The sequence below is a fragment of the Corvus hawaiiensis genome, chromosome 13 (assembly GCF_020740725.1).
Source record: "Corvus hawaiiensis isolate bCorHaw1 chromosome 13, bCorHaw1.pri.cur, whole genome shotgun sequence".
Lineage (NCBI taxonomy): Eukaryota > Metazoa > Chordata > Aves > Passeriformes > Corvidae > Corvus > Corvus hawaiiensis.
In genome coordinates, this window is record NC_063225.1 from 13,336,616 (window position 1) to 13,351,186 (window position 14,571).

A 14,571-nucleotide genomic window follows, 5' to 3' on the forward strand; every position below is an offset into this window, starting at 1 on the left:
AAAGACCTACCAAACGGTTTTCATCAAATACTTCAAAAAGGAGTCTGTGTTTCTGAGGATTAACCTATGAAAAAGAAGTACAGTGATAATTAACATATATACTGAATTCCAGCACTTGTCTTCAGCAAAATCTCTATGTTTATGCAGGAGGAAAGAAATACCTAAGGTCTCTATTAAACAGCAAATCTATACCTTGCTGCCATTCTATGATGCAATGCATTTCTATTAGAACCAATAAGCCACAACTGTTACTCTCCCAAACTGTTTCTAAATCCATGCACATGCTTTTAAACATTCACAGAAAAAAGAAGGCAACGTCAAGACTGAAAATGTAACTTTTTTTTTGTGCCAGGGTCAACGAACATATTTCTAAGGCAAGCAGTTTGTCAGCCTTTTAGAACATTAATTGTAGAGTTATTTCTGAATTAGGAAGAGTTCTGAAGCAGGAAGAGTAGTGAGTAGTTTTTCCCAATGTGTCAGCATAATATCCAACAGGTAATAAGGCTATAAACAAAATCACTTACTCTAAATAAGAGTTCTTCATTCCATTTTGGGTTTAAGGACTATGTGTGGAGGAAGGAAAAAAAAAAAAAAGAAAGAAGAAAGCATTACTTATACTGACAATTCTGTACTAGTGTATGTAATTTTTGATGTATTACTTGTTTTATTCCATGTAACAATCCACTTAGGAAAAAACTATAAAAACTTTAACCTTGATATTGCTGGTAGAAATCAAAGGAGTCTTGTACTATTTAATGCAGTGCAGAATGGAGGCAACTTACGCAGGTATTCTCAGATTTCGGCTGTGCCATGGATGCAGAGAAGGTGCATTAGACACTTGAAAACTGAATTTAGGGTATGTCCCTTCAGTAATAATCACTGCCTTCTTCTCAGTTCAACACCCGCATTACTTACATGCAAACAACTCTTAACAAATGCCAAATCTCTAAGCAACGTAATCTACACAGACCAGGCACAGATGGACCAAACACAGCATAACTCACTCAACTGAACTCATCTTTGAACTGTGATTATTTTTAAAAATACTAGAAATAATTTAGCTACAAAGAGAGTTTACAGTAACAATTATGAACCTGGAAGGAAAAATGCATGAGTGATCTCATAACATAAATCACAGCCACTATCAGAGAACAACAATTTGGAAGAGTGCTTTCCCTCTCTTCATTTTTAGTTAAACTAAAGTTCTTCATTTTTAGTTAAACTAAGTCAGCAGTACTGACTTTTTCCTGCATGTACTCTAGAAAAACAAGTCGTGTCATGATTCAAGTGGATGGTGCAATTTGATGTTTAAACAGAACAAATTGTGTTTGTGTTTTTAACATAAAAAAAGATAAAAGTTGTACAGCAAGATTCTTGTATCATTAAAGATCTCAGAAAAATCACAACAATCCAGTACTTCCATTAATGACATCATTTTGAATCAGTACTCACCTTATATTCCTTAGCTTTTCCTCTACCTTTCAATAAAATTTTTGAAGAGAAAATACTACAATAATGCTCTGAACAGAGAAGCTGAGCAGACCATGGAACATTCCTTTCCACATGTCCATTCACTCAAAAGATATATGAATTCTCATATTTCCTACAGTTTTACTTTTTCCTCTGGAGTCTGATTTAAAAAAACCTCAACACAATACCACAAACCCCAAACAAACCCCACCACACCCACACAGATAAGATGACTGACCTTTCTAATAGTTTTTGTCTGAATACTGGTAAGGACTCCATTCACTGGATCATACAATGTCACTTTCACATACGGGTCACTGGGAGGGGAAAGCAAGCAAACAAGTAGTATGCTGGTCTATGCCCTTTTTGGTCACTGTTATTAGCAGCCAAATTTTAAAAGGCTTAAATCAATAGCAGTTATGTAACTAGTGGTTACAATTACTTTACGAATACATAGACATTTGTAATTACAATCATTTCCTACACAGTTTTAGAGATAAAGCTAATATAAACGCTAGTAGTGATTATGACCATATTAGCTATGCCATTCTATGTATCAGTACGATTTCTCTGTCCTCTTTCACAGTTATTTCAGGAGAACAGATTTAATAAATTCTCTCATATTTCAACAAGACATGCATGAAAAAAAATCAGTTGCGACTGAAAAATATTGAAGTATTCAGTATCTTAACGCTTTAGAACACCTGGAATTTGAGGTACTTCCTTGAACATACAACAGTTTTACTATATGTTCTATCATTTTGACAGAGTTTGAGTTTAACCTGAATTTTTCTGTTAATGAAGATGTCCTAATATTGTTGCTTAAAATGTCCTACTGCCTTTTCCCTTTCTATGGTATTAAAACCCAATATATTATATGAATATCTACTTTTCATGAACAATCAAAGCACTCAATTGCTCAGAGTAGTAACAAAAGGTGACCAAGACTGTCTGCCATAGAGCAAAAGAGCATACGGTTTTCACATATTTAAGCTATAATGAGAAAAGCTGATCTATTTTTGCTTGGAGTAAAAAAAATTGCACATGAACAAAAAATTTAAGAGAGATTGTCTGGCTTTAGGGAAAATATGAATTTCACAACAGAAATTTTTCTGTTGCTAAACTGATGTCACACACAGCAATTTCGGTACTGTTAAAATAACAACATTCCTGCACATATGCCAAAGCAGCTGACAGCAGAACTTGTACTAAACCCATCAATACTTTTCTAGACCCTCTGTACAAAGGCTAGAAGCAAAAGTGGCTTTAGCACAACACTTGCCAACTCTACAAGATCCTAAAAGCATTTCAATTACCAACTCACAAGTCTGACCATTCCTTTGCTAAATGTTAAGCCGCTGTTCCTCTGCACATAATTTGAGCTGAAACAGTCTTATAGCTACCAGTGTTTAGTACTGTGTTCATTCCAAGTCTTTCAAGCACAGATGAGAATTTTGACTAAAACTAAACTCTAATTATTTTAGCTGTAGCCTACCTGAAGTAAAATACAGACATGGATCTATCCTCCATGGCAAGAGCTATTTTACCATACCGAGAATAAAACATTCCTATACTTTGTTTTGCCAATACATAAGATCTGTCCAAGTGACTCTTGGACAAGAAAGCAGATGTCTTCATGTTTATATAGGCTCTAATAATTTTTTAAAGTTACCAGTTGAAAGAGTTCTGATTTTTTTTTTTCATAAGAGGCACAGAAGAATTTACCAAGAACTAAAACCTGTAGAAGGAAAATAAAGAAGCACCTGTCCCTTAATACATTAACAACATATTCTTACCTGGCTCCTAAGATATCCTTCTTGGCCAGGCCAATTCCAGCTATAACCTTCACTCTGACAATTCGTGTGTCCTCCTTAAAAACAAAGTAACATATTTTTCAGGTCTATTTTCAATTAATAAAGCTAAAAGAAATTATGGGCATAAATTTGAATTCACACTGAAAACTATAGACTAAACGATGCAGTTGCTCTGTCTAACAGAAATAGCTCTATCAGTAACACTCAGACAAATGTGCATGGACCACACAAGTTTTCACCTAATGGTATCTTGGCATTCATCAGAGGGAGGGAAATAGACTCTGACAATACTTATTTCCTGGGCAGAATGAAAAGGGTATCAAATTTTTCAAAATAGATAAATAAAGCAGTAAAAAACTCTGAAAAGAAATGCAAGAATAAAGAATTCTTGCATCTATTTTTAGTTAGCAGCACAGAGAAGTCACACTCAAAATACCGGGATTTCTGATGTGACCTGCCAGCAGGGTAGGAGTTTTCTAAGAAAGCAAAAAATATTTCAATTACACATTATACAAATTAGCTTCACAGGAGTGCCGTAAGTAATTGCACTTCCCCTGTTAACTAATACAGCTGCAGAGTCCTACATGGCTCATCTGATAAGGTACTGAACTGAAGAGGGAAAAAAAATCCCAACAGCTGTGAGCATATCAGAGAAGGAAGACAAATGAGCATTGCTTCTCCAGAAAGCAAAAAGTTTTCCAGATGAAGGGCTGTTTGTAGGAGATGGTAGGCCAGAGACACTTGTGAGGGAAACTGATCTAAATCAGTGGTGATTAAGGAGTTAAACAGATATGAGAGCAGTGGGTGAAGCAGTAGATGCTCTCCCTGTCGCCTTCCTGAATTCCACATACTATTGGAAGCACTTTCTAAAGGAGACTCTTAGGAAGCACTAAGAATGCTTTGTCATTGGCCTCCTATGGGTCTTTGTGGTCTCTACAGGGCTAAACTCCCTATCCAATCCCAACTGGAATGGTTCTTAAAGCTAATGGAGAGAACTGCATGCTAATCCTGAGGCAGGAACTACTGGCTAAAAATGTAAAACTGAGAACAGACCACTAAATAAAAAACATAATAATAAAAACATAAGCAAGTTTCTCCCACCCTCTACAGTTAGAGGTGATTACCTGGGAACTGAGATGAACATCTACCATGTCCACTCACTGACAAAACAATCAATTGTCCAAGTCAATTCCTGCCAAGTTACAAGTCTATCTTCAGCCTTCACCTCAAAGAAAATTGTCTACTAGAAACTCTAAGAGTTCAGAAAAGGAAGCCCAACAAACAACCCCTCCCAGCACTGACCACTAGTAAGTGGCCCAAACTTTCAAAATTCTTAGTCATGATCAGACTTTTAAGGTACATAACATTATCATGTGTTTTATGACAACAACAGAACTGAGCAGATTTAAGAAAACATAAGTAAAAAACTGGCATCTAATTAAGAAGAGCTATTTGTTAACGTTTTTATATATCATAAATATCCTAACATATCTACCTGTCTTACATTCTAAAGCAATGTCCAATTTATCTTCTGTGAATTACTTGCCTTCAGTGACATTCAACATCAGCAAGTTCCAGCAATGATTCAAACTGAAGAGTCCCCATGTGTGCATTTCCCCTCTCCCTGAGCACCACTGCATCCAGAGCACCTCAACCCCCTCCCGACAGGAGGATGGTCCTCAGTCACAGCCCATGGGACCCAACTGACAGAAATCAGCTCGTCAAACAACCCCACCTTTTCCTTCTCAGAAAAAGACCGAGAGCAGATGCTGATGTAGGACACAGAGCTCTAAAAGACAAATAGGTTTTCTTGTATCTGCATTTAGCTGCTTAGACCATGAGATTTGCTCCATTATTCAAGCATGAGAAAAGCAAAGACAATTAGATGCTTTTGGGCACAGGCATCCCAGAATCAGGCTTAATAGTGCATCAAGGTAGTCCACACAGGGGAGATCCCAAAAACAGGATCCAAGCTCCTGAGATTTTAAAGTTGGCTTAATCACATGGTTTGTTTACTTGTATCATAATAGAGATATGAAAGCTATTTCACAGAAAAACAAATTGCATTGCACATAGCCTCAGGAAACTAGAAGCCACAAACCCAGCGTTGGCATGCTGAAGGTTGATTTAAACATGCCTTGCTGAAAGAAAGGTTATTATTTATTTGGGGTCAGTGCCAAACTAGGACAGCTACAGCATTTTAGTTAGCCCAGCAGTACAACTAACCAAACTGCCATGAACGGATGAACTGCCCCTAGAAATACCTTTCTAGATTAACAGAAACAGTTTTTAAAAATTCCTGAATTGTTCAAAACAATCTTCCCCACAGATCTCCTTTTTCACTTTCACTTTTTCGACAAACCACTCTCACTGCCAAAAGCCACCACATCCCTTTTTGGTTTTTTTGAATTGATAGGTGACACTTAAGGGTCCACTCCTTCCTTTTCCAAGCCATAGAGATTAGAAACTTTAGGAAAAAACCCATGCTAACATGCAAGGGCAATGCACAATCACAACAGATGAGGTTCCCCATTCTCTGGTCACACCGGTTTGCAAGGAACATCAGGGGAAATTCAGACGGCTCGATCCAAACACAGTCAGAAGGGCCTGACACTGGAAGGACCCATTATGCTGTGACCCCACACATCCTGAAGAGGCAGAGCCTGCCCACAGGATACCGGGCTGTGCCATGACCATACGACCTTTCCTCCCCACTCACTGATGACAGGCAGAATTGCTGAGGAACTGCTGCCATAGCTTGAAAAAGCTGCCACAAACACACTGATCACAGAAAGCGGTGGACAGCCAAAGAGCTCCGAGACCACTTGAAGCTCATTTCATGCAGTCAAAAATTAGGCCATGCAAGCTCTGCATGGAGACAAAGCAACAGATACTTGATTCTGGCACCCACAGGGAATAGATTCAAAATCAAAATGTTATGGTTTGAAAGGCAATTTTGAACCTCATCCTCTTCATTCACCTTGATCAGGAGATCCTTATTCACCTCCTTCATAGCCACATACAAGAAATTGTGGATCAGTAACTCCAGCAGATCCACAGGCAGCTGCAACAGGAGTGTTTTTGTGGTCCAAAAATTGCACAGGCTGTAGCCTGTACCTCTTTTACTCTTCCATATTGACTGTAGACACTCTCGAGCTTGCCTTGCTACTTTTTTACATCACTGCCGTGCTTCCAGTGGTTCTGCTGGCAGAGGAGGGGACAGGCACCTAGCCACTAAACAGGAACACACCAGCTATGCCTAGCAGCACTGCAGTTTATCTAAGAGACTGCTCCCTCAGCCCAATTTATCTCAAGAGTCTCTTCCTGGATATAAACATCTACCCATGCTTCTGCTGTCCTGACATTAACTTGAACGGGTCAATCTGAATTTATTCTGTCTGTCCAGATGAAGAAACTGAGCATTCTCTGCTGCTCTGCACACACAGGGAGTCTTACAGGTTTAGTGCCCTCAGACCCAGCTGCTCTCTAAAACATACATGCACACAACAGCCCATCAAAGGCAGCAGCTCTGGGCACAGACTTGTACAGGGACTGTTTGTACAGCTGGAACAAGGACATTCAGCTTCTTTTGACAACTTCTGACTGCCAGCCATTCCAGAGGCTGGAGGCAAAACAAAACAAAAAAAGAATACAATAATGTTACAACTGAACTGTTAAGCTGTTTCCTCTGAGAATGTAAGCAACCCAATACGAATCAGGTAAAAACAGCACATGGAAAAAGAAGAAATATTGTTAAACCTACTGGATCTGCCAGGGAGTGGCTGCACATAGTGTTTATATCAGTTAGTCTGCTCCCAACAAATTCAAGCTTCAATTGTTTTTAGGGGTCATATAGTATTTTAAAGCTATAGGGTAGGGGAGTAAGGCTACGACATATTACAGACTGAACTATCCAACTTCTTGGTCTGATTAAGTCAGACAAAACATCCTTTTCAGAGCTGAGTCAGCAAGATAGTTATCTTATTATCAACTTCCAGGTTTTATCATTATTCTATTGTTAATCATATTAGTATATTCTAAAACACATGTTCAAGATGCTAGTCAAAATCGCTGGGACTACTAAACCATGCCATTTTCACAATCTCTAATAATTAATCTATTTACTAACAGATACTGTGCAACAAGGAATGAAATAGAAGGTTTCTGAGCTAGTATGTTGACAATCAATAACTTAAAGCTTTAAAGGCAATACTTTCCAGCTTGTGATTCTTAGAACTGATCATAAAACAGAAATCCTTTTTATGTATGCCATAAAAGAGTTTTAAAATGTGTTCTCATAGCAGCAAAGCTAGTGTCAAACTAATAAAGTGGCACTTGCAGAAGAAGACAGTTTCATTTCCACAATAGTCACTATGAAACTACCTGTGTTCAACGAACATATATAGAGATGAGATGTTCTTGAACTGTTCATTCAGGACAAGAAAACAGCACTTGGAAAGAAATTTCAACCTTATAAGGAGTTCAAAACTTGTTCACAACCTTGAGAATGGAATGGTCTTGCCTGGCTTACAGTTGTTTGCAGTCAATAATTACAAAGGACAGGTATTAACAAACTGTTCATTCTCACCCCTATCCTTTCCAAATTCACATGGTAGGAAAATAACACTAAAGACAACTGGGAGAATGAGTCCTGCCTTAGTGATAGAAGTCCAAGAGAGAGCAGAAGACAGAAGAAAAATATAAGCAGGAAGAAAGGGTGAGAAAAAAGGCACAGATTGGGAAATGGTGACATGTTGATGACCATAGCCAAAGCCAGGATGGTTAATTTAATGTAAAACATAAAATGGTAGTATCTACTGGACCACTAGACAGCTTTTTTTGAGGAAGCCAATATAAAAATGACTGAATAGTCTAACAGAGAACACTTGGTAGTAAACAATTCCTCTAGGCAATAACATCCTGTTATTCTTTTGTTCCAGTTAGATAGGTCAAGAATCAACAACCACTAAAGCCAAGAAAAGAGCACCAAGGCTTGTTACAACAATAAAACAGTACAGCAGCATCAACTTTAAAGATTCTGGCAATATCAGGAACTATATATTAAGGCTTTTTAAAGAGTCATACCATGTCTGCATAAAGTTCTCATTTGAAAGAAAGCATTTCCCACAAAATGGGGAGCCTTAGGTGGAGAAAAGTACTTCCTGCAATAATCAGACCTTGCAAGTGAGGCAGCCATACATGTTAGGTGACGTCTAAATGATTGCAAGTCTTTTTTAGCATCATCACTTCATCTCACCAGGAGATGGAAAATGGGAAGAAGACTTTGCCATTTGACCACTGCTTCACAACCCAGAGAACACTGTCCCCTCTACAGTGGCCAACAGAGCTGAACCATTTTTCTTTGAAGAAATTATTTCAAAGCAAGCAAAGTTTTAGATTCAGAAAGATTCCTATTATAGAACTACATTAATTGATCTTTTAAACATAATCAAAGTCATTAACTTCCTCCTGCCAGTTACATATCAGTCTTACTAACTCACTAGAAGAGCTTAATTGTACCATGTGAGCATTTTGTGCACACAAAATACAAAAGTCTCATCCATCAAGAAATGCTACAGATTGTATTTAACAGCTGCATTTGACTACAAATTAAGGAAAAGATTCAAGACAACAAAAGTCCACTGATGAAGTTACCAATTTGTCAACAGAATTTAAAAAAAACCCAAAACCACCAAACCACCAAACAATTTTTCACTATGTGCAACCCAGTATCCTTAACAGTCCCATTCAGTGTTTATTAGTTCAGTGCAAAAGAAAGGCTTTAAAAAAACAACACAAAACAAACAGAGGTACATAAAATAGCTTCTGGAAACCACCAGATCTACACAAATTACACTGCTGTTCAAAAAACCCAAGTAACACCAAACAAAATCAGGAAACCTCTCAAGACTACAAGCCCATAAGCATCACTATTTCTACAAGTGTCTCAACTAATCCAGATACATGGGATTCTAGGACATGCCTTGCAATGGTAAAGTCCTTCACAGCCTAGAAAAAATTGAGATTCTTTCTGAAGCACAGAGACATGAACATCTATATTTTCTGTTTGAGTGCCTGTATAAGAACAGAGTAAGACAGAGCACACATCTCATACAGAGGCACTGGGGAGACCATTGGTTTTGAACAGGAACTGAAGCACTGGGCTGCCTCAAGTTCAGGCACAAAGGAGTCAAACAACATTACTGGTTTTGTCAGAAGCAAGGCAAAGGAAGATTAGCCCATGCCAGTCTCTGAAGTCATGTCTGAAACATTTCTCATCACTATCACTCCAAAAGACATCAATATCAGAAGGGTTGTGGGGTAAGGTGTGCAGAAGTAGAGAGGACAAACCACGTATCCCAGACATTCAGTTTCACCAACTACAAGCTAAATAACCATTTAACAACCTACTCCAGCAGTAGGTCCCAAAGGAATATAACAATATATCTAAAGGTTTTCAGAATGAAATACCATATGCCTATGAGAAATCTTAGGCGACCTGCAGTAAACAAGAACACTTGTTCTACACAGGACAGCTCTCAAGTGACTGAGAAAGGTGAAATGGCACATGCATGCAAGTAGGAAGTGTATTTTTGCCTGTGAGAACTTCCTATTTCTAGTTTCATCCCTGAAACCAACCAAACATAATAGATACAAAAGACCTAAAAATCTATCTAACTTAGAATGTTATTTAGGCAACATAAAAACAGCTAAATGAAATAAGAAGTCTTTAATTCAGGCTGGGAGTGTAAGAACTCCGACACACAGACATTTTAAAATTAAAGTGGCTATGAAAAACATGTATATAGACAAGCAGTGTCATTTTATCAAATGCCATTCCAAAGCCCTACAGTGCAAGCAGGTATTATAATAGAAAGCAGAAACAGATACCAGACAAGTCTCTAGCAATTGTATTTTTAACACAGCAAACCACTGAAAAAAATGTTACTCCTTCTGCAACCAAAGAAATAACACTGCATTAGCTAAGATATCAACAATTCTTCCTTCAGTCTTTGAAAGAAAGAACGACAAACAAAGGCAACAGTAGTTGCGTCAGTCTGCTCCTATGGGCCTGAACCAACACCTGCCCCTACATCCAAAGGAAGATGTATCCTGACCACGGCAAGAGAAGGCAGGGCTCCCACACCATGGCTCAGGCCAAAGTCTGCAGTGGGGAATGCTCCCCACTGAAGGCTCCAAGAGCCTGTGGCAAAGAGCGTTCTGAGAGGAGTCTAACCGGCTGGGAAGAGGGAAGAACATTTTATGGCATTCCCTTCCCCTTCAAAAAAAGTTACTAGGAGGACAAAATACAACATGTTCTTCTTATTTCCATACCATTTGAGACCTACTTTTCTACCGCTAAGACCCTGCTCTGAATATAGAACTATTGTTTTTTCTCCATTGACTTTACTAGTGCTCATTATTTCAATACTCAAGTAAGCCATAAGTCCTGTGGGTGACAGGATACTTTTACAGAAGGAAAACGAAACCAGAGAAATTAAGGACAACTGCATCTGCTAGATTCAGGCACTCCAACTCAGACACCTACATACAGCATATACAAGAACCCACTGTATACACAATAACCTCAATTACACATTTTTTATCCCAGCTTCTTTTTGTGTCAGTAACATCATATTAGCAATCCTTTATTAAGTCCAAGTGATTAATACACAATTAACAAAGAAATCTGTCATAAATGCCTAACCTGAGCCGTGGTGCTAGAATCCACACTCTAATACTGCATTTAGCTGCCTCAACAATTACACCAACTTCTCCTCACCTGCCTTCCTTATTAACAATTTATTTATAACTATTATATTTACCATATGATTATATCCAAAAGCTACAACAAGAGATTGTGCAGATCCATCTTGCACAAGAGGCCACAGAGCAGTCCTGGGGAAGCAGCAGTGTGCAGATAAACTACGACAAGACTGCAAAACAACGTGGGGGGATGACAGAAAAGTCCTCGATGACACTTTCAATACGACCTGGGTTTCTGACCATGCTTTTCATCTGCATATACAATCTTCCCGACTTAAACTCTGTGAAGACAGTAAAAGGCCAAGGAAGGAGAACTCTATTTTCCATTCTAGTATCCTAGGCAAAAGCAGCTAGCAGAGCAGTTTTCCTGTAACCCTAAGATCATTTGTTTTGTCACTTGTGCACGCAGAGTCTCACATGAAAACTATTAAGATAGCTGAGCAAGTTCTTCACATGCGAATCAGTATGTACTCACTGAATATTAAAGTCTCTAAGCATAAACAAACTGCATTTTTCACATATGTCACTTCAAAAAGTTTGGCTAAGCTTTTGAATTACAGAAAAAGTTGGACTGAATAGATTTTTTACATGCTTTCTCCTCCTTCCCCCAGCTGTTCCAAAGGAACATATTTATGCTCAAAAGTATAGAGGGAAGATTGGAATTGTTCAATTTTAAGCAGATTTCAAAATATTTTCCCTGTAGCAATGGAGGCTACAAAGCAGCTAAACTGAACAAAGCTTAACAAAGTTAAAATAGAGAGCCTAAGGCATGGAATCTTTTAGTCCAACTTCATAGCCTCAGAAAGTTACTAGCAACTGAAAACAGGATCTTGCAATAGGAAGTGTTATGCAACCCTTGCAGTATGCAGTGCTAATCTTCTATTAGAAATCCTATGTGATTCAAATACTAAGATGAAGGCAAAAAGTCATTTAAGAGCTTTTTAGTTACTTCTCCAAAAGTAAAGCACAACTTGAGAAAGAGAGTCATGCTAACAGACAATGAATAGTATTTTAGAGCTTTAACAAACTGAATTCCTATTATGGATGCAACAAGTATGCACTGACACAGAGATCATCGCTGCCTGAACACAAAAAAGAGCTGGTTAAAGACAATCTTGGTAAAATATCCTGTTGGCCCAAAGACAACATTACTGACATTTCACACAGGTCACCAAACAGCTTTCAGAGAGATACTGCTTTTAGTCTTCCTCTATCTGCAATTTAAAAAAACCCTGACTTTCCTTCTTCTTGATAAAGTTAACTACTCCGTAATATTCTGCCCCATGCACAAGCCTCGGTTACAATGCAAAAGACACCCCACCTGTCTACCACTTACACCCAGTAATAGGTACACCAGGTCTAAGCCACCTTCCAAAGATCCACGTGCTCTGGAACTACGACCTCAGGACAGAGGCCACAGCAGGAGTCACTTTCAGTCATCCACGGGTTTATTACAAAAAACACTGAACCGCAGACAGGATTTCACACTCCCGCTAATGGCAAGGCTGGGATGAGCCCCATCGCTCAGGCACCGCACTACCTTTTGTACCGCTCTAATCCACGCACCGCTTCTGTCACACCGCCAGTGACAAAGCCCGGAACAAAGACGCGATTCTTCGGTACCGGGGAGAGAGCGGGGGGAGAGAAGCAATCCCGCTTCACTCCGTCACGAGGAAGTTGGGAACGCACGCGGATCCCTCCGTCCATAGAGGAGGCTCCACAGCTTCCAACGGGAGGAGACAGGAACGCCGGTGCTAGACGGCACGGCAGCCGCCACCTTACGGCGGGCCGGGGCACAGAGGAGCCGGCACTGGGGCGCCGGTCCCGCCACGACCCCCCTCATCACCTCACCCCGCTCCCCCACCCCGCGCCACACCGCAGCGGGTCCGCAGGGAACACCCTCCCTAAGGGGGTTCAGTCTCGCGGAGAAGCCGCCGCCCAGCCTCCGCAAAGAGGGCAGCGGGAGGCGCGGGGCCTCGCTCACCTCCTCGCCCGGCAGCCCGAGCACCTCCACAGGAGACGCCGCCATGGCCGCGCGGCGCGCGCCCCCCGCAGCCGTGTTTACCGCCGCCCCGCCCCGGGCCCCGCCCCGCGCCCGCCCCAGGCTCCGCCCCGCTCCCATCCACCTCGTCTGATTGGTGCGGCGGGCTTCGACCCCGCCCACCCGGGTGTCGGCGGCGCCTTTCGATTGGCTGTTGCTCCACGCCCCGCCTGGAGACACGCGCCGCGCGGGCAGCCTGAGGGGGCGCGCGGCCGCCGCCCTCAGCCCCACCGCCCCTCCGCCCTCCCCTTCTCGGCAGCCTTACCCAGGGCCTCGGCGGGCTAACGTCGCCTTTCTAAAATTTTCCCCGGTGGTTTACACTGTCGAGGTCTTTCTTTACAGAATCACCGAGTCGATTATGTTGAGAAAGACCCCCTAGGATCATCGGGTACAACCTACGACAATACCATCGTGTCAACTAGACTATGGCACCAAGTGTCCAGTTTTTTCTTGTAACACCTCCAGGGATGGTGACTCTACCACCTCCCTGGGCAACCCGTTCCCATATCTAATCACCCTTTGTGTGAACAAATTCTTCGGAATGTTCAACCTAAACCTCCCCTGCCGCATCTTAAGATTATTTTTGGACCTCTGAGAGCCAGGCCCAAGTTATGGAGCTCTTGCCTAACCCCTCGTACTCAGGGAACCTGGAATTGCAAAAATTTGGGGAAAACCGAGAGGAAAAAAGGACTTTGCCCACTAGGATGAGGCAGTGCTGCCTTCAGGGTGCTCTGAGGAGGAAGGAAGTCCCAGCTGTGTGAGGAGCTGACCTGACATAACACCCAAGCAGGGAGAATGCCAGGGGACAGAAAAAAATAAACTGTAAAAGCCGTGTCTGAAATCAAAACAACAACGTTATCAAGACTTTTCTTGAGAAAAAAATCTGCTTGCCCCCCACACCCCATTCAAGCCTTTGAATCAATCCCTCAGGAATCCCTCCATGCCCACCTGCCTTTCCAGCAGGCAGAGGACAACAGCAAGAGCTGTGCAAAAAAAAAGCTGTAAATAAAGTAGAGTGATTTAGTCTGAGCTTTGTAGTCATGAGCCTTTCTGCAAGCCTAAGCCAAACTCCTCCAGGCACTGCACAGTCTAGGAGTGCAAAGAGCATACCTCCCTCTCAGGATGAACATGTTGAAAATCACGGGTCACTAACAACAAACAAATACAGCAGCACCTGTACTGGCAAGGAACCAGGGTCTTGCGCCGCCTTTCAACTCATCCAACCTGGCCCCTCACGCCCTGATGGCCCTACTTCTGCCATCATCATCTGATGAGAAACTCTTCCCTTTCCAAAACAAACACAGACCCAGGCTCCGCTCTTTGGACCATGCCGCAAGCAGATCACAGAAACTCTCAGGTAACTCCTCCTCAGAAAGGCTCAGGCAAACCTGTGCCCATTATCACACACACTCACATTCTCCTTCCAGAAGCGAACCAGATGCTCCAAGGAAAGGCAATCTCAATAGCAACATCAGTTTG

At 41.1% G+C, this 14,571-nt stretch overlaps 1 protein-coding gene across 7 annotated transcripts in view; it reads right to left on the minus strand.

Annotated features, from left to right (window-relative positions):
* Window positions 1–13,110, minus strand: part of NEDD4 (NEDD4 E3 ubiquitin protein ligase) — a 53,505-nt gene extending 40,395 nt beyond the window's left edge. For 2 of the 7 annotated variants that reach the window (XM_048317547.1, XM_048317546.1), the window contains exons 1-5: window positions 12,618–12,769; window positions 3,267–3,340; window positions 1,709–1,787; window positions 525–563; window positions 11–64 (exon numbers count right to left, since the gene is read on the minus strand). In XM_048317547.1, the coding sequence (XP_048173504.1) occupies window positions 11–64; window positions 525–563; window positions 1,709–1,787; window positions 3,267–3,340; window positions 12,618–12,758 (387 nt within the window). In that variant the 5' untranslated portion in view covers window positions 12,759–12,769. Of the gene's footprint in view, window positions 1–10; window positions 65–524; window positions 564–1,708; window positions 1,788–3,266; window positions 3,341–4,830; window positions 4,939–12,591; window positions 12,770–13,035 lie in introns of those variants that run through there. The other 5 variants (XM_048317548.1, XM_048317550.1, XM_048317549.1 and 2 more) reach the window with 5 other exon arrangements.
* Window positions 13,111–14,571: the final 1,461 nt, after the last annotated feature.